The sequence below is a fragment of the Zymoseptoria tritici genome, chromosome 6 (assembly GCF_000219625.1).
Source record: "Zymoseptoria tritici IPO323 chromosome 6, whole genome shotgun sequence".
In the NCBI taxonomy this organism is placed as follows: Eukaryota; Fungi; Ascomycota; class Dothideomycetes; order Mycosphaerellales; family Mycosphaerellaceae; genus Zymoseptoria; species Zymoseptoria tritici.
Window position 1 is genome coordinate 2,574,749 of NC_018213.1, and position 22,778 is coordinate 2,597,526.

The following is a 22,778-nucleotide window of genomic DNA, read 5'->3' on the forward strand; positions in this document are numbered from 1 at the left end:
CTGCGACTTCGGATTTGCGAGTCTTACGAAGCCGTAAAGCAGTGTATGCTGCGAAGCTGTGTCAGCTTGCGAAGCATTGTAAAGTTGTATATGGTCGTTTCACTTACTGTGAATAGACAAAAGCTGAGCGCTCCGATCACAAAGACCGGCCGTGATCGTATGTGTTCTAGATCTAGTGCTATGGCGATGTCAGGAGTGTAATGTCTCCGGAATAGTGGAGCAGGGCAAGTGTAGCCTGTATTCGATACTATCGAGCTGAGCTGGAGGGAGTATCTGCGGTGAGCGATCGATCGCCTGTCTTTCGGCTCCGAGGGTCGGCGTCGTTGTAGATGATCGGCGAAGGTGCGCAATAAGCAAATAAGTCTAGTCTTAGCCCTGAAACTATCGATGTAAGTAGAAGAGTACTCGGCCGCTGAGTCGACCCTTTCTAAGCTAACTCATGGTTCCTTAGTTTACCTAGATTCTCGGTATACTGCTAAGGTTACGACGATGTCTTTCCTTCCCTGTGCTCGTGTCACGCATTCCCGCGATTTCCGCGGTCCCTTTCGGCTCAAGCAGAAGCTCCATGTCTATGCCTCGATGTCTGATTCCTATATTGTTCGTCCTTCATTGCGATTCGCTAACGGCAACAGAGCCTCGCCTTTCGATCTCATCGATCGTACCTCATGGCTTTGGACCAGATTGTGAGATTTGACACTACGTTCAGCAACGATGCTTGACCTGCTTAGCATTGCAGCGGACCACTGCTTGAAATCCGAGGATTCCTTCTTCCTAGCAGATTTCGGCCGGGTTGTCAAACAGTTCGAATTATGGAATACACACTTGCCGGCCGTTCGTCCTTTCTATGGTTCGTCCTTACTGCAATTAGAGATGTCTGGAGCCCTTAGCTAACATTACCAAAGCCGTGAAATGCAATCCTGATCCAAACCTACTCGGACTACTGGCGCAGCTTGGCTCCGGATTTGACTGCGCCTCGATCGCTGAAATGCATCTTGCGCTTGCTACCGGTGTACGATCAAAGGACATAATATTCGCAAACCCATGCAAAGCACCCTCTGCTTTGGCTTTTGCCGCCCGAGAAGGCCTCACCACGACAACCTTTGACAACCACAGTGAGCTCGAAAAGATCAAGATCTTGATGCCGAATGCGAGACTTTTGCTCCGGATATATGCAAACGATCCAACAGCGCTGGTACCGCTTGGAGACAAGTTTGGTGCTACACGCTGTTCCGTTGCGTCTCTCCTCCACAAAGCCCATGCTCTTGGACTAAATGTTGTTGGAATCAGCTTCCACGTTGGTGAGAGCTTTCCATTTCTTGAATCACTCCCCCCCGACTTACTTGCTGTTCAGGTTCTGGCGCTTCAGACCTAGACAGCCTTCGTGCAGCTATTGAGAGTGCCCGGTACGCTTGGGACCTGGCCGAATCATTGCATATGCCCATGGAGATCTTGGACATTGGCGGTGGCTTTCAATCCTCCTCGAAATCCTTCATATCAATGGCGACGGCGGTAAAAGAAGCCATCGCTCGAGCCCGGTTCCCAGCCCATACCAAATTGATCGCTGAACCGGGTCGATTCTTCGCAAAAGATGCTTATACCCTGTTCACTCAGGTGATTTCCCTGAGAGAGAACGACACGCATGAACAACCCTGCCGTACTTCCTGCAGTTGGCAGCACATGCTTTACCAGAACGATGGAGTGTACAAGTCGTTCATGAATCGCATCATCGAAAAGGAGGAGTTCCACCCTATTCTGGTTCCGGTCTCACGGACCAATAATGTCCTGGAGGAGGGAACGCATACTTACTCGATCTGGGGACCAACATGTGACAGTACTGATCTCATCTCGCGAAGGGCAGCATTCCCGTGCCGCGTTCAAGTAGGGGACTGGTTGATGTACGAGAACATGGGAGGTAAGCAGAATGACTCTGTCCAAACTCTAAAGGAGGCAAGCCCAACACTGACGAATTGTCGATGATAGCTTATACTTTGTCAACTGCAACAAGGTTCAATGGGTTCTCGGATGAGCGGCGGATCCTTTACGTCAACAATTTGGAGCGGGACGATGAAAAGCAGACCTGGAATGGCAATAGCGAGTTGAGCGGCCAGAGGCTGGGGTCCTCGTTGTAGAGTATACTTCCATGGAACATGTAGATGGGCATTGCCTTCGACAACGATCTATCATATCAATCAGGATCGCTACAGAGTGTTTTGCTCTTTCCATCGCTACGTGCAGCTACAGGACGTGAGCAACAGTAAGAGAGGAGAGAATGCACGCCCTAGCAAGCTTGGGCCGTACAAGGGCAGTTTCTCCTCCTGTTTTTCGGTAGGGAGTGAGCTTCAAGTGGGGACGCTCTGTGCATGTGCGAGTGAACAAAAGTCCGCGCTTCTCCGTAATCCAGTGGTTTAGTATGATAACACAGTACCATCTTGCTCCGCCTGCATCGGACTCTCCTGCATTGATACCTTGTGTTTAGTATTCAGCAGGTAGACGCACCCAGCGGTGTACCACTGGTTGACACATCACACGAGCAATTTCGGGGCGCATTTCTGGACGCAATTTTGCCTACCTACCCTCTCGTCGTCTCATCGTCAGGAAATAAGCCTTGTGACAAGCATCGAACGGTCTGTCCGCGCCAACCTGCTCTAACCACATTGCGTAATCACTCTTTTCGGTGCGCCAAAAGTCATCTCGTGCATGCGGGATTTTATGCCCGTGGGGTGATCGACTAGCCGTGCCGTGCACACGCCCTGTCATGAGCAAAGATCGCCGTGTTCCCGAGCCTACACTAGTAAAGAATCGTCCGTATCGCCATCAGGGGGAGGCATTGGATCCTGCTCCAGTGACCGGTCTTCTGCGATCCTGAGCGGTCGAGTAAGTCGTCGAAGAAATTCTCTTCAGTAACGAGGCTCGTCATATTCATTGATGGATCCTTGTAGAACGGCTTGGCAACTTCCCAAAGAGGAAAAAAGAAAGATCAGCCGCTAGCTTGCTCCTTCAGAGTTCGGTGGTTGAAGCCGAGAATGCTACTGACTAAAGGTATTCACTACCAGCTGATTGGGCCCCCCGCTTTCATCATGACTAGTAATCTCAACATCATCAGTGAGCTCGTCACATTTCATCAAAGGTCCGTCATATTCAGCAACCGTCAAACACACCTTAGACATGACGATTCATGTTGACCACTCAGGACTACTACAATCAACCGTCTGCTTTCGTGCATTTTTCGCTCACATCCAGAACAATCTCCGAGACAGGACCACACACACACTCTCTCTGCTTATCCTCACAACAACCCCTCTGATTGCAAAATGTCTTCCATGAAGACGTTCCTTCGTCACAACTTCCGCCATTTCAATGCAGCCACGGTTGTGGATGCTGCAGATGGCTGGCAGGCTGTGCTGGACCAAAGCGGCAAGATGCTGCTCACGATGGGCGGTGCTATGAGTACTGCTGAGATGGGCTTGTCTGTGGGTCAGCTCATCCGACAAGACAAAGTTCATGCCCTCTGTGTGACCGGAGCCAATCTCGAAGAGGACATATTCAATCTTGTCGCGCACACGCACTATCGCCGGATTCCCAACTACCGGTCACTTACCGCCAAAGAAGAGATGGACTTACACGATCAAGGCCTGAACCGCGTCACCGACACCTGCATTCCAGAGGACACAGCGTTCGAAAAGATCCGGCACCAGGTTCTCGATGTGTGGCAGGAAGCGGAGAAAAACAATGAGCGTCTGTTTCCGTACGAGATGTTCTATCGGATCTTACGCTCCAATCGCCTCGAATCTAAGTATCAGATCGACCCGGCGGATTCTTGGCTGGTGGCTGCTGCTGAGAAGGATCTGCCCATCTGGACTCCCGGCTGGGAAGACTCTACCCTTGGCAACTTCTTTGCTGCTTGCACTCTGCAAGGCAAAGTCAGCTCGCCGTTGTTGATGAAGAACGGTATCGAGCAAATGCATTCGCTGATTGCTTGGTACCGGAAGACTTCGACGACATCGCCTATCGGATTTTTCCAGATCGGTGGCGGCATATCGGGCGACTTTCCCATTTGCGTTGTTCCGCTCATCCACAAGGACCTCGAACTCCCGTGCCCTCTGTGGGCGTGCTTTGCACAGATATCCGACTCCACCACGTCGTACGGTTCCTACAGTGGTGCGGTGCCAAATGAGAAGATTACGTGGGGAAAACTTAATGAGAACACTCCGAAGTTCGTCATCGAGTCGGATGCTACCATTGTCTTCCCTTTGATCGCACACTACTTGCTGGAGGAAGAAGTCTGATGCGCCTTACTGGAGATGATTTGGTCGCTGAGGTACGAATGCTGAGCAATGTTGACTGTCGATGAAAAGGTGGACTCAAGGAGTCAAGACGTCAGCATAAGGTAGGCGAGTGCCGCTCGCACTAGCGCCAAAGATCTGTACCCGGCAAGGATTTCAAGGATGATCGGCCGTTCCGGCCCGTGATGTATCGCAAGATAAGAAATTGCGCGACGTGAATTGCTTCTCTTCTTCACTCGCAGGTTTGACCGCATGGGCTCTTCTTGAAGGGCACTGGTGTGGTGCTGAGGAGACATACCAGTGACACGTCAATTTTCGCCGCTCTAAGGAAGCCACTTCACCTCGAGGACAAGGGAATTTTGGGCGGACGAAACATGTCTACTACGACTTATCCCATTCCGGAGGTCCTGCCTGGAACCCTCCAACTTTTCGTACAGGATGGAGGACATCTCCGCGACCAAGAGATCACGTTAACGCCTCCGCCGACCACAAGCCCGAACGATCCTCTAAACTGGTCGCCATGGCGGAAGTACTGGCATGCCACACTCGTGCTCTTTATCACTGGCCTCACGGCAGCCACGTCGAACAGCGCTGGGGCAGCTGGCGATGGAATGCTGGAAGAACTTGGTATTCACTACAGCGTTGCTAATACAGCCGCCGGAGTGCTGTTTCTTGGCATCGGGTACTGGACTTTGTTGGCTAGTCCGATGCCTTGGCTCTACGGACGACGCATTCAGTATCTGATAAGCTTGGGGTTCTCTATTATTGGTCTGGCATGGTTTGCGAACATCCAAGGGGTCCAGGACTCGATTTGGTGCCAATTGTTCGTTGGTGCTTCCGAGGGCTGCGCAGAAGCACTGGCGCAACTATCCTTGTCCGACCTGTTCTTCCAACATCAGCGCGGCTCAGTTCTGGGTGTGTACATTCTCGCAACGTCCGTCGGGACGTTCTTGGGTCCTTTGGTGTCAGGATACATCGCTGCAGATGCCTGGCGATGGGTCGGCTGGACAGGTCTTATCATCTCCGCTGCCACTCTCGTTACATTCTACTTTGGACTGGAGGAGACTGCGTTCCATCGAGAGGCCATCCTCGGGCGTCATCTCGGCGGGCAACCTGTAGAGACACTTGCCGATGAGAAGAAAGACGACAAGGGCCAGCTGGACGCCAGAGGCTCGACCGATAGCGACACGATCCCAATGGACCGGCGTCGAACCTACCGCGAGCGCATCGCTCTTATTACTCCAGCTCCCAACATGATCGGTACTGGCTTCAAGCAATACTTTCACCGCCTCTTTCATACTCTGCGAGTGTTCACTTTTCCCGCCGTCATCTACTCTGGTCTACAGTGGGGAGCTCAAGACGCCTGGCTTACATTCTACCTTACGGTGGAAGAGGACAATTACTATGGTCCGCCGTGGAACTACTCCAACTCGGCTGTAGCAATCATGAATGTTCCGACATTGATTGGTGCGGCGATCGGCTGTGTATACGGTGGCTGGTTCTCGGACGTCTTTGTGCGATGGATGGCGAAGAGGCCTGGCCGAAATGGCATTTCCGAAGCGGAAGATCGCTTGTGGCTTATGTTTGCCTCAGCCTTCATCAATCCAGCTGGGCTGATGCTGTTCGGTATCAGTTCGTCGAAAGGCGCAGCGTGGCCGGCGCCGTATGTCGGACTTGGAATGATTGGTTTTGGATTTGGTTGTGCGGGCGATTTGTCGATGGCTTATTTGATGGATGCATACCCCGATATGGTGCTGGAAGGAATGGTCGGCGTGGCTGTCATTAACAATACACTGGCTTGTCTCTTCACTTTCACGACGAGTAAGTCTTCAGCGTTTGTGCATGATCAAAAGACCAAAGCTAACGACATCGCAGGCTATTGGATCGAGGCTAGTGGATTGGCCGACACATTTATTGCGATTGGTGTTTTGTCTTTTGTTTTCCAGATGACGACTGTACCCATGATGATCTGGGGCAAAGCTTGCAGACGGTGGACATACCAGCGATATCAAAGATTCTTGTATCTAAGAGACGGAGAGCAATGATGGGAGATGTATTGGGGATGGAAACGATCAGTGCATATTAGCCATTTAATTTCTCTCGGCGGGCACATCGTCAATGCCGCATAACTTGATATGATAACAGGACTGGGTTATCTCAAGCATCCAACTCCATCATCGCAGCACTCATGTCAGGGTCTTCGCCCATGTCGAACTCATCATCATCACCGTTGCGCTGAGCGTCAGCCATGACTTGGTCGCCTGCATACCCATCAATATCGGCGCCGCCATTCAGCTCCTGCAGCTTCTCCTGCGCATGCTGTTTACTCTGGTGCTCCATCAAGTCCTCGTAGCTCCACGTACTGATGCCATCCTGCAATTTCGCGGGGAACGGCTTACTCATGTTCTTCAAGAACTTCTTCGCCGCAGCAACGGCCTGGTCGACCGACATATTTGCGTCGCTTTCCATCATCGCGCTGCCGATCCACTTCGGGAGCTGCGTGCGCTTCTTGGCGAATCGCTTGTCCGCCATCACCATGACTCCGTAGTCGTCCTTACCGCGCAGGACACGACCCAGACATTGGGCGCAGTGTCGCATGGCGTCGAAGGATAGGAAGTCGTTCTCTCTGATGCGGTAGGTCTCTCGTAAGAACTCAAGACGAGCTTTAAGAATCCTGGACTCGGTGTATTGGAAGGGTACGCCAATACATAGCACGGTTCGACCGTAGTGGTGGTCGAAATCGATGCCTTCAGAGACTTTGCCACGGGCGACACAGAGTAGCACTGCGCCTCTGCCGTTGCTGCAGGCTGTTCGGTACGTTTCGAGCGCAAGAGAGGTTTCCTGACTATCTGGTGTCTCGACCAGGATCAATTTGCTTTTCCAGACTTGGTCGAGGATTCCCATTCCCTGCCACATTGAGATGACACTCTCCATGTACAGATATGAAGGGAAGAAGACCACGATGCCATCGGGCGTCAGCTTCGAGAACTCAATGATCAAAGCGCCGTAGTTGCGAATGTTGCCGGGATCGCTTCGAGTTTGGAAGCCGGAGGACATTTGACCCTGATCTGAACCTCTCGTAACGATCATGGGTAAGAAAGAGCGTCTGGCGAGTGTCATTGCATATGATTCTTGCACCACTGCGGTGAAACCCAGCATCTTGGGATACATTTCGAGCGGAGAGATAGTTCCCGACGTGATGATGACCGAGCTGAAGCGGTCAAAGACTGGCTTGATTGCGATCGCGGCATCGAGACAAGTGAAGTGGAGAATGGGATTCGGGACGGTTGCGGTATCAGATTCATAGGGCTCCAGGATGAGCAGGAAGCCTGTGTCGTAGGTGGCGACAAGAGTTGCGAACGTCGCGACTTCTTGCAATGGCTGGTAGTCTTCGATATTGCTGAGCTCCAACGTGCGCACAAGTGAGGTGAGTCGTTCGGCACAGAAGCGTAGAGGCTTCTTCTCGATGAATGTGAGTTCCTTCAGATGCTGTAAGAAGGAAGGAGGTGTCTCGGAGATGACATGCAGAACTTTCATGCGCGTCTTGAGGTACTCGATGAAGCGTTTCAAGAATGCAGTGAAGTGCTCCGCTCGTCGAATATTGCCGGGAATGGCTTCTTTGAGCAGATCATCTGGGAGCGCCGGATTTGACATGAAGGCACCTTCGTCTCGGGCCTCATCTGCTTCTCGCAGACCCTCCACCAGCTTTGCATATTCGTTCTGAAGCTTTTCAGCATCAGTATCCTTCATCTCGGTAATTTTCCGCTCCAAGTTGCTGGCTCCTCGAGCGGCCTTCCTCAACGAGTCCTCTGTCAAGTCAATGCTCAGAGATTCAATACAAACGTTGTCGATGTTGTGAGCTTCGTCAAAAACCACGATGCAATCTTTTGACAACTCTTTCGATACTCTCTCGGCGATCTTGGGATCCAGTAGATAGTGGTAGGAGTAGATGATCACATTGCAGAACGGCATCATTCGTCTTGCTGTGAAGTATGGGCATTGCTTCTGCTGTTCGCCGTATCGAAGCATCCCGTCGAGTGTCCAAACGCCAGGCGGGATGAGATTGTGCGGCTCCAGCAGATCCAGGTTGTCGTGATAAATGCAAAGGTCAACATCCTCTCCCCGCTCCTTCTTCTCCTTCACGAATCCAGCCGTCAGACTTCGACATCTGGAGTCCACCACTGAGCCACTCTTCTCACGCTTCACCGACGGATGTAAACAGAGATTCTTTCGACTTGTGAGACCAAGACCTCTGAAGTCCTCCACCTCGCCCAGCTGGTCTGCCCGATACTTCATCAAAGCCTTCAATTCCGCCAAAGCCTTTTCAATCTCGGACATCGTACGAGAGCAGTAGATGAGCTTTCGATGTTCTGGGTAGAACTGCTGGTACGCCACGATGAGCGATAGCAGAGATACGGTCTTTCCTGTTCCCGAAGGCATCTCCAGTACGCAGTGACCTCCGCTGTCCAGCGTGCGCTTGAGATCGCACATGTATGCATATTGCTCCGGGTAGATCCTGGGATACGGGAAGAGGACCGGGAGGTCCTCGATGAAGAACTTCATCTTGAATGAAGAGCGAAGGTGGTGGGCGGAACAATCTCGATCATGCTCGCCACAACATAGCAGTTACGATCAGAAGCACAGCCGATGGTATGCGCGTTCGTGTCCGGGTCAGCCTTGATGTCTCTGGAAGCGTTCAATGAGGAGGAGGTGAATGTTATTGATGGCCGAATGTTGAAGATGACTTCAGCAGCGATCGGAGCTAGTACCTGCTTAAGTAAGCCGCTGCGATGCTAGCGCCAACCTTATCTCGTTGGAGCGTCATTGCCAAAATTGAGAACCTAAACCGTCAACGTCGAATAACCTCAGCTTTTACATTCACCTCATCTCCTTCCCTAATCCTCCTTTGCGCGACTTTCCTTGCAGCGGCATTCAGTCCGGAGCTCGACAGATCGACCACAGGAGTGTTGAGGAATCGGGCCAAAGCTGTTTCTTTCGTCATCATGAGCCGGAAATTCAAGTCGCAAGCAAGCAGTGGCCGAGTGGGCACTTTTGGCAATTCGGGATTCGGCTCGACACAATCATCGACATTGTCATATATTCAGGAGCCTCTCGATTATTCTGGTATCAGTGATGCTAACGTTGTGGTTGCCTTGAAGAATCTCACGAAGAAGGACAGCACGACAAAGACCAAGGCATTGGAGGATCTGCAGGCCGGGCTTGTGACGGACAATGATATCAGTGATGCACTTTTGGAGACTTGGGTCCGTCTATTTCCTCGTCTGTCGATAGACAATGCCCGCAGGGTCCGTCAATTGGCGCATTCTTTGAACGGTCAGCTATGCGCAAAATGTGGGAAGCGTGTGGCGAAGCATTTGCCCAAGATCGCTGGCGCCTGGCTCTCGGGACTATTTGACAACGATCGAGCTGCCGCGAAGGCTGCGCAGGATGCTTTGTCAACGGTGTTCCCAAATCAGGAGAAGATTCAAGGTCTTCGGAAAGCTTTCCAGGAGGCCATTCTGGAATATTGCCGAGATGCTCTTCTCAATGAGACTGCACAGACACTAAGTGATGAGCGTGCTGTGAGCGTAGAAGACGCTCAAGCAACACATGCGCGGGTTGTGTCCACCAGCATCTCCGTTGTCTCGAGTCTACTGGAACATCTGCCATCTGAAGAAGTTGCGAAACAAAGCTATCTTTACGAAGCAGTGTTCGGCGACAAAGGCTTTTGGGAGAACGCTGCGCATTCAGACTCCACCGTTCGGAAGGCACTTCATCGTTTGGTCCGAGTATGCTTGAACAAACAGCCCGCATTCGTTAGCGACAACTTGAAGCTGGTCTCGCATGCGTTCCTTTACAAAGCTCTACCTTCAGATCAGACTGGATCGAGTCTGGACTACGCACAGACCTTGCATGTCCTTACAAGAGAACTTCCTACGGCGTGGACTGAAGCTTACACTGGCAAGAAGCCCGCAATGTCACGCCTCCGGCAGTGTCTCAAAACCGGATCATACTCCGGACCTCCAGGCTTTTGGGACGCTATGAGCAACGTCTTCCAGATATTGCCAGCTGAAGTGCTGCCGAAATCGTACGATGAATCTGCGGATCTACTGCTTGCAGCACGAGATGGTGTTACGAGGAAGGAAGAGCGCTTCAACGCATCCGCCGCATGGCCAGCATACTTCACGCTCGTTGACCTCGCGGCTCGGCAGCTGTCAAGCGAAGACTGTGACAAAATTCTCCAAAATTTCGCAGTGCCTCCTATCAGCCAATACCTGCAACCTTCGGACGAAACTTCTCAGTGGAACGTGACTGGCGCAAAAGCAGCTCAACTAGTATCCAAGGCTGCCATGGTCAAGGGTTTTGGGCCGCTCTTAGAGCGCGAATGGCCGGCGTACGCTGACAAACTCATCGAAAGCGCCAAAACTTCCCAGCCAGAGCAGTCCAAAGACTTTGACAAATCGCAAAAGCATGTTGCCACCACAGGCGAGAGGTGGGCTGACCTCCAAAGAGAATTGTATGCCACCGCATATGACTTGCCTGATTCTACGAGATCTGTCTTTGCCGACGCCAACGCGAAGATTTTGAGTGAGGCAATTGCGCTGCTGAAGACTCGCAACGGCAAGCCGTATGGAGCGGCTGCTATTGTCGAGCAGCAACTACGGACGTGCTCCTCTGAACTGTTGAGGGATCAGAATTTCAAGAACACATTGCTCGCATTCTTGAAGAATGATATGCCAAGTCTGGTATACAGTCCGGCCCAACGGCATTTGACCCGCTGCTTGTATGCAGTCGTTTCAGAGTCTGAGTTTCAAGAAGTCTTCGATACGACACTGGCGGCCATACTCAGGGGTGACGACACAGACAACTCGAAGACGAAGGCTTTGCATGCGTTCTTTCCGATGAACACTCCTTTGCAAGCGGTCGAGCTTGCGCGATCGTCTGAAGTACTGCAAAGCTTTCTGACAACACTTGCGATTGCTCACGCTGATGCTTCTTCTGCAAACCTATTCTCGGACCTTATGAAGCTTGGTGTCGTAGCCTCTGAGACGTCTGATCGCCTTCTTTCGCAACTGACGGACTCTCTCTCGCTTTCTGGGCCGGAACAGCAGGTGGCCATCACAACCTTCGACAAAATCGCCTCCGCCAACCAGCAAGCGCTCAAAGCGTTCATGTCCAGCCCGAATGGAGCAGGCGAACAACTGATGCCAATTGTGTTGAGACTGGAGCAGTCTGCAGACGACAGCGTGGCCGAAAAGGCAGCTGCGCTCTCGTCAAAACTGACATCGACGCTTGGCAGCGAAGCAACCGGTGCACGGTTCGACATGATCCTCCACAATCTTGAGAAAGTCTCGTCACAATCACTGCCGATGGACACTGTTCTGGAACTGGGCAGTAAGGTGAACGCAGAGAGTGGCAAAAACAATCACAGCCTGCCAAACATCGACGTCTTTCGACGGGCAACGATCGCAGTGATCAAGTCTCCGAAAGAGTCTCTTGGACTTCACAGTCCGCTCGGCGGGGCTGTGCATATTCTGCGGTCGGAACCCTCAAAGCCGTCGCAAGCAGTGGAATACGATGGCGAAGGACTCTCGCAGGCCCTCAGGATGTCCATGTACCTGGCGTCAACGATCGGCGCTGACATCGCCTCTTTCTCTAGCGGGCACGCATCGGCATATGTGGCGCTTCTTAGCGTCTGCGTCTTGCTGGTCGAAGACTGTCTGAGTATCAAAGGCGCGAATGCGATGTGGCTTCCAAGCGAAGCGCAAGCATTGGAGCATGAGATCATGGAGTTTGTGAGAGATGCCCATGCTGTACTTGCAGAAGTCTCCGCAAAGAACGAGGATGAATTCTTCGCCGGTCTTTCGACGCTCAAGGCGGACTCCGGAAAGTTTTCGCCCCTCGCATACTATGCGTCTCTCGCGGCAGTCAAGGCGCACGAGAACATCTTTGAATTACAGGGACACGGCACCGATCTGAACAAATCTTGCGAAGACACTCTGCGCACTGTTCGCGCCAGCAAAGATCCGCTTGCGCTTACAGCGTACATCGTGGAGTACGCACAGCCGCTCACAGGCGCTCAGTATCTCACTCGACTGTGCAACGAGCTGGTCGCCGACCTCACCGCTCTTGACATCGAAGCAAAGGAGAGCGATGGGCTTGGGTCGCTCGTCATTCTCAATGCTATCTTGAATTCTCAGGACGATATCAGCTCCACTATCGCGAAGAATAGAATGGTCTTCATGGTCAAGCACATCATCGCATGGCTGGAATTAGGAACATCATTGGCCGTTAAAGCTGAGGTCTTAAAGGTCCTGACCTCATTGCTGCCGAGCATGTCTGACATGTACGGAGAACACTGGGCACAAGTGACAAAGATTCTGATATCTTTGTGGAGTGCATCGCCATCGACAGACGACGATCCGATTGTTTCGGAGAGCAAGATCCTTGTCATCAACGCCTCACTGAGACTTTACAGCGCACTTGAACAGCTTACGAGGGCAGAAGAGCCCAACGACGATCTTGTAGAGACGACGAAGGAGAACAAGGATCAGTCTTTGAACGGTCTGGTGAACTTGCTGAAATCATCCAGCGATGTCTCCGATCTGCATCATCAGCCGCTGATGATCACCAACGAACTACTCGCACGAACGCTGTCAAAGACGTCCGTCAAGTCCCTGAACGATGCGGAAGACCTATTCCCACTCCTCTACGCTCCTTCACACGCCATTCAGAGCGCCACCTTCACATTGCTCCAGAAGCATATTCCAGCAGCTCAGGAGCAAATTTCATTCGATGCTGCGCTGGAGAACAAAACGGCACAACTACCCGACGAGCTGCTGTCTCTTATTATCGAAGCACCGACACTCGACACGCTGGCTGATGCTTCATTCGACGTCGCGATGCCTCTTCAACTGCAAGGCTTCCTCAACAGCTGGCGAGTTCTATTCGAACATTTCAATGGTTCCAGCTATCGGGTGAAGACAGACTATGTGGAGCAGCTCAAAGATGGTGGCTACGTGAGTGGTCTGTTGAGCCTGACGTTTGACTTTCTGGGCCACACTCGCGGACGACCAGTAGACGCATCCAAGTTTGACGTCAAGCAGTACACCTCGGACTCAGAACCCAATGTCGAGAGGGATGTCCAGTGGCTACTTACACATCTCTACTACCTCGCCCTTACCCATCTGCCCAGCCTGGTCAAAGCCTATGTTCTCGACATCCGCAGCCGTCAGACTCCTCAGATCATCGAGACCTGGACCGCGAAGTACATTAGTCCACTGACCATCACCTCCAGCTTGCAAGAAGTCGCTGATTGGGCGGAGAAGAGCGTCAAGGACGATCCAGACTATGAGAATATGACTGTCAAGGTTGGCATGCGAAGCCGAGAAGTCAACGTTGCGTACTTGGTGGATGAACAGCACATGGCTATCAAGGTCGTGCTGCCCGAAGCGTACCCTCTGGATGCGGCGAAGGTGACCAGCGTGAACCGTGTGGCAGTCAAGGAGGAGAAGTGGCAGAGCTGGCTGCGCAATTGTCAGGGCGTCATCACATTCTCAGTAAGTCGGACTATACCCTCTGCACGAGTGAGAACTCTACTAACACTGTCTTTTACAGAACGGCAGCATCACAGACGCTCTCGCCGCCTGGCGCAAGAACGTCAGCGGTACCCTAAAGGGCCAGACGGAATGTGCCATCTGCTACTCCATCATCAGCGGAGCCAAGGAGCTGCCCACGAAGCGCTGCCAGACCTGCAAGAACTTGTTCCACGCGAGCTGTCTATTCAAGTGGTTCAAGAGCAGTAACGCGAGTACATGTCCGCTTTGTCGGAATGCTTTCAACTTCAACTAGATGGGTGTTTACAGCGGCATGACAGCCTTTCGATGCATAATCAAGACTTCAAGACTACGCCTAAGGTATACGTCTTGCTGACCTGGAAGATGTTGGTTCTTGACCCTCATGTGCCTTCTCTACTACACATGCTTTGAAGTAGCCTGTCCTCGAGCTATCTCAGAATTGACTTCCGAAACGAGCTCGACGCTGCGATTCCTCGATGACTGCTGCGGCCTTTTCTCCTCCGATGCGTTGCGACGCTTCGCTGCGTCTCGCGACATGGCCCTTGATGCTATGCCGTGGGCGTCCATCATATTCTTCCAGCATTCGGGTGATGAGAGCCTCGATCGCGAGCCGTTGCAATGCGAGCTCTTCTCGCTTGTCCTCCGCCCTGATTATCAGGAGTTCTTGCACGTCACGGTCGGTGCGCCTCATGGCCGTGATCTCTCGAGTGATGTGCCACAAGACTTCTTCAGCGCACTTCGTCCGCGGGTTTCCATACATGTCCGGGTCGCGAACGTATCGCCTTGTGACATCGCAACAGCCATCGACGGAGAAAGCGATGCAATAAGATAGCTTCTTGCCCCATTCTAAATTTGAGCCATTGTTAGTTCTATGGTCAAAGGTATCTTCATGCTCGGGTAGCTCACCTTGAGTGTAAAGCGTCGGTCTATCCCACGCTCCCTCCGCAACATCAACGTGCACCCATCGTTGCTGATGGACGCTGTATACCTCGGTCCAAACGTGGTCCTCAGCACTCCAGACCAGCCGTACTCGGCTCCCCAAGGCCCGACAAAGCATTGTGAAGCACGTTGTCCATTCGCCAACTCGACCTCTTCTGGTCTCCAGAAGCACGAAGGCGTCATTGTATCGAGGGAACCTCTCGTGTGCCTGACACATCTACTCGTCTCGTCAGTACACGTTTTCATGGCTCAGGTTTCGGTGGCCCGCCAATCGAAGTGCGGACCAAGTTGTTGCCAATGTTGCATGAATTGATACTTACAGTATTGCTGCATCGGAACAACTCGACTCGAGTAGCACCGCGAGTGCTCTCACCAACAGTAGGCGGGATCATGCCAAGCGCGGTGGTCGTAGATTCACAAACCGGGCATCGAGGATTATTGACCCACTGGAAGAAGTCTCGTTTGAACCATGTCATCAGGGCGCGGATCACACAGTCTTGATGGCCCCACGCTGGCTTCGCTACCTTCCCAAGCAGCGAAGCAACGGCTTGGAGAGCGTCTACCTTGGCTTGGGCTTGGTCGTAGATGTACTGCAGAGGGATCTTTGCAAGAGCGGCATCCAGTAAAACAGGGTCCTCCCAATTGCACGGTGAATTTGACAAGGACATAAGAAGCTTTCGGAATCGGAGGTCTTTGTTCGTGCTAGGGCTCAGAGATTCGCGCGGGATATTTGTAAGGTGGAGAGTGTGCGGAAGAGTGGTCGCAGTGGTTGAAGAGATGCCTGATACGTCCACCAGGGGATGGCTCCTGGGGCTGAAGCGTGATGGAGTTACTTGTCCCGCAGGGTCGGAGCCAGAGCTATCTCTCGCGGTAGATGACTGCGCAACGGCTTCCCCCTCAGTTCGCGACGAGAAAGCCCGAGCATCTTCCTCTACCTTCATAGGAGGAGCATGCACCATGTTTCTCTCCATCTGGTACAATTGCTCGATCAGGCTGACATCGTTCTCATCAAAGCTGGGATCAGATCGTCCGCGGGAGCGAGAACGATCACGGCCACCCCCAAGAACTGGAGAAGGCGGACGTGAAAATGCGTACGGATTTGACTTTGTTCGATATAGGTCGATTTCTGCAGACGCATCAGTATTTGTATTGCATAAAGTACACAGGGCCATTGACTTACTAGCCATGGGCGCTTCCCTGTCATAGCGTGAGAGTGCTGATTGAATATCTGCAGGTCGCATGGTTTCGGGACTGAATTGTTGTCCAAAGGGCGAGCGATTAGGCACTGGGCTAAGCCCCGAAGCAGGACTGTGTGAGAAGCCGGCGGAGCTGCGTCCTGGTCGACCTGAGGACATGTCGTATTGGCTGAGAGGTCGATACTCAACGCTTTGGCTTTTCGTGATATGCCAAATCTTGAGGTTTGCCATGCGTTTCTCCGAAAGCATGCGGCGGAATCGTTTGGTGACGTCCGCGGCCCAGTCATCGGAAGTTTGACGTGTACCTGATTCTCCAACAGCGACGTCGTCAGCAGTCGCACCGTCGGCAGGACCTTGGGCGCTGCTGGTGTGGTGAGGAACGTTTTGCTCTAGCTCGGAGCAGTGTTCTACTGTCAAAAGGCGAATGCTGCTGTCGAATCCGAGCTGAACATCCTTGAGCATTTGGTACGCGGGAACAATGAGTGCCGATCCGTTGTCGGGGTCTCCAGCTATGATGTGGCCTTCGAGGTTGCCACTTGAGGCACCGATGACCATTGAGCCACAGTCTCCGTTCTCCAGAGTGTCATCAAGATGCACAGTCCAGAGCTCTTGGGTAATATGACCGCCGGCCAAAGTCATAAAAGCAGGCGTTCCGGTTAACTTACCTTGAGTTGCGCCTTTCGAACCTGTGTACGCAATGACTTCTCCCTCGAGAGGCCCTTCCGAAGCTACACCTCTCGGCAAGATGTCATGATAGCAGGAATTTGCCGCCGGGTTGCCGTGGCACAACCTCAAATCCTGTTGCTTCAACTCGATTAAGCAGTAGTCCAGACAAGACTCTCGCCGGTTCGCCGAGGAAAATCTAACATCTTCTTTATTGAAGAAAGAAACATCTCCGTGATTGCGATCCTCTCCATCTGCCTTTGTCGATTTAGATCCTGGTGAAAGACATGCTGCGCTCGATCGTACATCAGGTACCAAAGATTCGTCTTGATCGTCGTCGATGTCCCATTCAAACGCGGAATCTGTCGGGCTTTCACATTCGAATAAATCGTCTTCAAACTCGTCAAAGGCGTGAGCTGCAGTGGTGAAGTAAAGCAATTCATCGGACTTCACAATGGCTCCGACGGTGGCGGGAGCAGCCCATCCATCAGTCGACTTGACATGTATGCGCCGGCCCATCGGGTTGTAACAAGTCGTGTCGCTGTCTGCCGAGTGTTCGCCTGCGACATCGGAGTCTCCCATTGCAAGTTGTCTCATTTGGTCCAGATGTGGCGGTCTCGTACAGTCTCCCGTGCGAAATCCAGAATAGGAAGCGAGAAGGCCGCTGCCGTCGATTTCGTTCCTCACGGCTTTCCGTGCCCGTGAATCTTTGCTGCAGAAGAATACGGTTGGGCTAGCACACTGCTTTGTCTTCCCGACCATGTAGGCCGCCCAGATGACCGTCGCCGAGACGATGTCGCCATGCCGCTCCAGGTGAGTTTTGATGCCGCCAGCAAGACGTAGGTAGGCCTCTCGAGCGTGACCTCGCATCTCCCAGCAATGATGGCGTCCGAGTGTCCTGTAGAATATTCCGATGGAGGCTTCTGGGTCTGGCCATGGTAGCGATGGTTTCGGTCGGTCGACCACACGGTCAAAAACGCGCATGAGACGGACTTCCAAAGTGGAGGTTGCTGAGTTCATCTTGCGATAGGTGTTGGGTTGAGACAAGCAGAGAAGAAGTTGAGCGATTAGCACTTGAGGTCGTGGGCTTGCGTACAGCAGCAGGACGAGGTTTTGATTCGCCCGCTCCGTCGTGCATATGCAGCTCAGCCGCACTGGTTCGAGATCCGAGGCGGCCTCCGCACATCATTGCGAAGTGGGTACGGTAGATGTCTAGATTGCCTCGCTCATTCATCGTACTTCGCCACAGTTGAGTTATTACAATCATGAGCATCGCGAGCGACAAAAGCTCACTTGAGACATCTGTTACCGTGGCCCCCAGCTCCGCCGCCAAAGTCCGACTACTCGATCTCTTGTGGGGTGGATGGCCTCCTGGAAGGCAGCCCAATGCCTACCTCGCATACTACGCACAGCAGTGCGACCTTTTCTTCGTCGAGCAGGGCGAATTGTGCCCCATTTCTGGAAATGTCGACGGACATGTCGCAACTCACCAGGAGCTCGTCGACGTTGCGATGAAGCTTATCGACGGATCGCGAACGAAGGATGACATCGTCGCCGAGCTCCAAGCGCCAAAGAACTCGTCAGCCGCAGCCGGGTCCCCAGCATATACTGTTGTCGAAAATGCGGTCAATTGGGCAGCGAGAGCTCTCACATGCACCGAGATAGGGACGCTGGCTTGTGCATTCTCGTCTCGCAGGCCCTTGGTCTGGAAAAGCGGCTCTTTACAAAGCTTCCTCGCCGACGTCTTCGTCGCTAATCAGATAGCGAGCGTGCAAGTCCGGCTTGAGAGGAACTTCAATGCGCGCAATTTGGAGCGCCTTGCAGGAGTCAAAATCGAGTGGACCAACGACCTGTCGTCCCACCTAAGCCTGAGAGACGATGACACGAAAGTATTGGTCTTTCATCACGCCAAGTTTCTAGACAACATCAAACAGTGAGTACAGCAGGTGTAGTCTTCCGGCTTCTTCGGCTGATGTTCTGGCACGGTAGCGACATATTTCCACCCAATCTTTGCGAGGAGACGTTGCGAACCCTTGCGCTGCTTTTGCCAGCATCGGATCGCGATACGCAGCGATGGTTCCAGAAGCAGAAGTCCGCTCATAACCTCGACGGGGAAGCAATTCGATGCCGCAAGCTTCGCGCAGATGATCGCCAGATCGAGGCCTTTTGCTTTTGGGGCGAGCGTCTATCCATTCTCAAGCAGGTTTTCGATGAGGCCGAGCCGAAGACGCTCTCGCAGTGGTGGCACGACCGCCGGAAGGGCCCGCAGTGGTATACGTTCTGGGTAGCAATAGCCGTTCTTGCGCTGACTGTATTCTTTGGCGTTGTCCAGTCGATTGAGGGCGCCTTGCAGGTGTACAAGGCATATCACCCATCATAGCATAAGAGTTGAGGTTCGGCGACTGGCCGAAGACTGCAACACTGCGATCGCCTTCGTGTCTACTTCTTCGCACATCAGATGTGAGGTGAATCCAAGATGTCCGTTCTGGCGACGACTTTGTCGAGTTGATGCAAGGACTGAAGTCTGACTCTGACCTCCTCAATACTGCTTCAAGTCAGGGTCCATGTAGTGCCGGACCTCACTCCGTCCATCCGCCGTGACATGTCTCAGATCAGGTCGAACTTCAGGAGCTGCTGACCTTGCGTTTGCCAGGGACATAGGCAGTTTGCTCAGCTCTTTCGATACCATACCATACCGCATTACGCCAGATCGCACTGCGAGCCTACCAATCCTCACGAGTCGACGGAGTTGTCGCGTCCGAGAGTGCCCTCGGAAGCCTCAGAAAGAGCTGCATGCTGGGAAACACACAAAGCTCTCTTCCAGGCCGAATGAGACATCATTACAGTACATGAGGAGAGACTGCACACCATGGACTCCGCCGCGAGCGCCGGCGGACCACGCCGAGCATCCCGAGAGTCTGGCGACGGCAAGCTACACGATAGCTCTGAAATAGGAGGACCCTCCAGTTCAGAGGAACTCGAGCTCTCAACACTATCCGATGACGACTCCGAAGACGAAGAGACGGGCCTGACACAATCATCACATCGCAAGACACGACGGCGGAAACAGAAGCACATTCTCACACCCAACGAAGCCGAAGCCGAGAGGAGACTGGAAGAAGGCATCGCACGCGCGAGTCTGATCAAGAACACGATCATAAATACAGTCTTGATTCTTCTATGGTACAGCTTCTCTATAAGCATCAGCGTATACAACAAATGGATGTTCTCTGCCGGCAATAAAGGACTGGACTTCCACTTTCCTCTGTTCACCACTTCCCTCCATATGCTGGTCCAGTTCAGCCTTGCGACTACAGTCCTCTTCTTCCTCCCTCGCTTCCGACCACAAGCCGCCGCGGACGCCTACAACCTCGAACACCAACATGCGCACAAGCGCGACGGCGCTTACTCTCAACTCAATAATGATGAAGACGGACCACCTCCTCCCGCCGAAAAACCCGTCCTCATGACCAAATCCTTCTACTTCACCCGTATCACCCCCTGCGGCACCGCCACCGCTCTGGACATCGGGCTGGGAAACTTCTCCCTCCGCTTCATCTCCCTCACCTTCTTCACGATGTGCAAGTCCTCCGTGCTCGCATTCGTCCTGGTATTCGCCTTCCTCTTCCGACTCGAGAAACCGACTTGGCGACTTTGTGCTATCATTCTGCTAATGACGGTGGGAGTCATCATGATGGTAGCAGGCGAAACAGCATTCAACGCGCTGGGCTTTATGCTCGTCATGACAGCGTCGTTTTGCTCAGGCTTTCGATGGTCCTTGACTCAGATCTTGCTATTGAGGAATCCGGCGACGAGTAACCCCTTCGCCAGCATCTTCTTCCTCACGCCGGTCATGTTTGTGGCGTTGGTGGTATTGGCATTACCGATCGAAGGACCGGCAGCAATTGTGAAAGGAGTGGCAGAGTTGACAGCGGCAAAAGGGACTTTGCTGGGGATCTTGATCATGCTATTCCCGGGATGTCTAGCGTTCATGATGGTCGCGGCGGAGTTTGCGCTGCTAAAGAGAACGAGTGTGGTCACGCTGTCGGTATGCGGCATCTTCAAGGAGGTGTTGACCATCTCCGCGGCGTCGGTCACCTTTGGAGACGAGCTCTCACCCATCAACGTGAGCGGGTTGATAGTGACCATTGCGAGCATCGCGGGCTACAATTGGTTAAAGTACAGCAAGATGCGAAGAGATGCGAAGAAGGAGGCACACGAGATTGTGGGAGAAGAGGAGGCGAGCGTGAAGGGGAGAAACTCGCTAGGAGATGAGTTTGCAATAGGGCGAGATAGCACGTCGAGTGTCAGAGCAGATCTCATGCGAGACAGTCTAACGTTGGCGACCCAGTACAGCGCTGACGGGACCTCGAAACCTCGAACGAGTCCACCGACGAAGAGAGCGGAGGATATAGAGTAGTCTCAAACGAGGATTTACCACATACGAAGCTATTTGGTGTCACGAACGTCACGGAGTGAGCGCGTCAGTTCGCATCAATTGACACATCGCCGTGAAGTGTTAGTCTCGCGCTCAGTGGTCTGTCAGTGCTCACCTTCGTTCATGATCATCGGATGGTCAACCAGCTGCGACTCGTGAACGTATCGTGTCGGTCGTAGGTAGGGTATCGAAGGAGAAGGACGTTTCGCCGCATCGACGAGCTCGGTCGGTGGTGGACATTCACGAGGCATTCGAGGTGCGTGTGCGAGGCAATTGGGCGTCGAGTGGAGGACGGGGACGAAGAAGGGCGGAGGAAAGACGGCGAGTCAAGTCGTTCGTAATGCCGATCGATTCGGGGGTGGCTATGTGGTCCAGGGAACTCGGTATGCTCGAAGGATATACTGAAGTACAATTGTTAATCAAGAAACGCCGTCCAGTCTGCTTTTTGTACTGCGAGCCACATCGCACGCAACTCATGCTGAATGAACACTCTGTAACGTGCAGGTGCGCTCAACTCGCTGGGTATCATCTTGGCGAAGTGCGTCTACTCGGCAGTGTCGAGATCGTCGTGGGCCGGTGGGAGCTCTTCCTCCTTCACTTCTGCTGAATTGTCAAAGACTGCTGTCTTGTTGCTGAGTGTCTCGAACTCACCTTTGCGGTCCTCGCCATTCGCAGCGCCATTCTCTTGCTCGTACTCACGCTCACGGGGCTCTCGCTCGCGGTCGTCATCGCGCTCACGGTCTTCCATCTTCCTGTCGCGGTCGCGATCCTCCGGGCTGCGAGTACGGTCGCGACGCTCACGGCGGTCACCACCACGGTCGTAGTCGCGCTCGCGGTCGTCCTCGGCGCGGCGGGCGCGAGGTGGGCTGCCAGAACGTCCGCGGCCACGAGAGCGATCACGGCGCACACCACGATCGTCTCCACGGCCACCTCCTCGAGCACTGCCACGGTCTCCACGGTCGCTACCACGAGGTTCAGCACCACGCTCGCCATCACGGCCGGTGTCGAAGCGCCAGCTGGCTGAAGGTGGAGTGCGAGCCCACTGCGCATTGAGTCAATATGCATGAAGCCGAGCAGAAAACCATTGCAAGACTTACCTCGATCTTTAGGAGATCATCGCGGCCAATGCGCTTGTTGTGCATCTCATGGTAAGCATCGTCAGCATCGCGGCGGCTCTCGTACTCGACGAATGCGAAGCTGTTCTTGTGATTAGCATTGTAGCAGGCGCATGGAAGCTGTGGATGTCCGACTTACAGTCTGCTAGAAGCAGTGCGAGGAGCTGGAATGTCGCAGCGAACGAGACGACCGTAACTGTGAAGTGTCAGTATGCGCTTCCTTGTTCCTCCACGCTATTTCTTGATCGGATAGGCCGCCAGCCCAATGGATTCGCGCGGAATCACATAGCGCTACTCGGCGCAAGTATGATCGAGGCGAAGAGTGTGAACGAGACGGTGTTCTGGGAGTTCAATGGGCAAGGCCGATCGAGGGTGTGCTTCGTGATCGCTGGTGGGCAACATACCGTTCGAATTCGTATGCGAGATCGCGCGCGCGTGTGCCATGACCGAAGCCAGTGACATACAGGGTGGTGCTTCCGGTGCGAGACATGCTTGAGATGTGTGATGATAAGAAGAGTTGGTGAAGTGGAAGTTCGATGTCAAAGGAAAGCGGAAGACGGGAGCTT

The 22,778-nt window shown here is 53.1% G+C and overlaps 10 protein-coding genes across 10 annotated transcripts; 6 read left to right on the forward strand and 4 right to left on the reverse strand.

Annotated features, from left to right (window-relative positions):
- Positions 1-711: 711 nt before the first annotated feature.
- MYCGRDRAFT_44322 (uncharacterized protein) lies at positions 712-2,129 on the forward strand (the record flags this gene model as incomplete). Its single annotated transcript, XM_003851611.1, has 4 exons — positions 712-847; positions 903-1,298; positions 1,352-1,912; positions 1,981-2,129. 4 exons carry the CDS (start codon positions 712-714, stop codon positions 2,127-2,129), a joined length of 1,242 nt encoding a protein of 413 aa, XP_003851659.1.
- A 1,182-nt stretch (positions 2,130-3,311) lies between these two features.
- Positions 3,312-4,286, forward strand: MYCGRDRAFT_94173 (uncharacterized protein; the record flags this gene model as incomplete). The annotated part of the gene is made up of 1 exon (XM_003851612.1): positions 3,312-4,286. One exon carries the CDS (start codon positions 3,312-3,314, stop codon positions 4,284-4,286), a length of 975 nt encoding a protein of 324 aa, XP_003851660.1.
- Positions 4,287-4,657: 371 nt separating this feature from the next.
- Positions 4,658-6,328, forward strand: MYCGRDRAFT_43399 (uncharacterized protein; the record flags this gene model as incomplete). The annotated part of the gene is made up of 2 exons (XM_003851613.1): positions 4,658-6,104; positions 6,159-6,328. The coding sequence occupies 2 exons, from the start codon at positions 4,658-4,660 to the stop codon at positions 6,326-6,328; spliced, it is 1,617 nt and encodes a 538-aa protein (XP_003851661.1).
- A 112-nt stretch (positions 6,329-6,440) lies between these two features.
- MYCGRDRAFT_43883 (DNA repair helicase) lies at positions 6,441-8,846 on the reverse strand (the record flags this gene model as incomplete). The annotated part of the gene is made up of 1 exon (XM_003851639.1): positions 6,441-8,846. The coding sequence occupies one exon, from the start codon at positions 8,844-8,846 to the stop codon at positions 6,441-6,443; it is 2,406 nt and encodes an 801-aa protein (XP_003851687.1).
- Positions 8,847-9,286: 440 nt separating this feature from the next.
- Positions 9,287-14,135, forward strand: MYCGRDRAFT_43167 (uncharacterized protein; the record flags this gene model as incomplete). Its single annotated transcript, XM_003851614.1, has 3 exons — positions 9,287-10,930; positions 10,988-13,843; positions 13,902-14,135. The coding sequence occupies 3 exons, from the start codon at positions 9,287-9,289 to the stop codon at positions 14,133-14,135; spliced, it is 4,734 nt and encodes a 1,577-aa protein (XP_003851662.1).
- Positions 14,136-14,417: 282 nt separating this feature from the next.
- Positions 14,418-15,486, reverse strand: MYCGRDRAFT_14552 (uncharacterized protein; the record flags this gene model as incomplete). The annotated part of the gene is made up of 3 exons (XM_003851638.1): positions 14,418-14,707; positions 14,768-15,017; positions 15,121-15,486. Coding segments are annotated over 3 exons (906 nt in total), but the record flags the coding sequence as incomplete, so codon positions are not given.
- A 16-nt stretch (positions 15,487-15,502) lies between these two features.
- On the reverse strand, positions 15,503-17,679 carry MYCGRDRAFT_94177 (uncharacterized protein; the record flags this gene model as incomplete). Its single annotated transcript, XM_003851637.1, has 5 exons — positions 15,503-15,613; positions 15,736-15,926; positions 15,981-16,562; positions 16,662-16,800; positions 16,966-17,679. The coding sequence occupies 5 exons, from the start codon at positions 17,677-17,679 to the stop codon at positions 15,503-15,505; spliced, it is 1,737 nt and encodes a 578-aa protein (XP_003851685.1).
- Positions 17,680-17,924: 245 nt separating this feature from the next.
- Positions 17,925-19,039, forward strand: MYCGRDRAFT_73568 (uncharacterized protein; the record flags this gene model as incomplete). Its single annotated transcript, XM_003851615.1, has 2 exons — positions 17,925-18,592; positions 18,649-19,039. 2 exons carry the CDS (start codon positions 17,925-17,927, stop codon positions 19,037-19,039), a joined length of 1,059 nt encoding a protein of 352 aa, XP_003851663.1.
- Positions 19,040-19,597: 558 nt separating this feature from the next.
- On the forward strand, positions 19,598-20,869 carry MYCGRDRAFT_12394 (uncharacterized protein; the record flags this gene model as incomplete). The annotated part of the gene is made up of 1 exon (XM_003851616.1): positions 19,598-20,869. A coding segment is annotated over one exon (1,272 nt), but the record flags the coding sequence as incomplete, so codon positions are not given.
- Positions 20,870-21,429: 560 nt separating this feature from the next.
- MYCGRDRAFT_60426 (uncharacterized protein) lies at positions 21,430-22,702 on the reverse strand (the record flags this gene model as incomplete). The annotated part of the gene is made up of 5 exons (XM_003851636.1): positions 21,430-21,697; positions 21,749-22,139; positions 22,195-22,294; positions 22,352-22,408; positions 22,617-22,702. The coding sequence occupies 5 exons, from the start codon at positions 22,700-22,702 to the stop codon at positions 21,642-21,644; spliced, it is 690 nt and encodes a 229-aa protein (XP_003851684.1).
- Between the last annotated feature and the right edge of the window lie 76 nt (positions 22,703-22,778).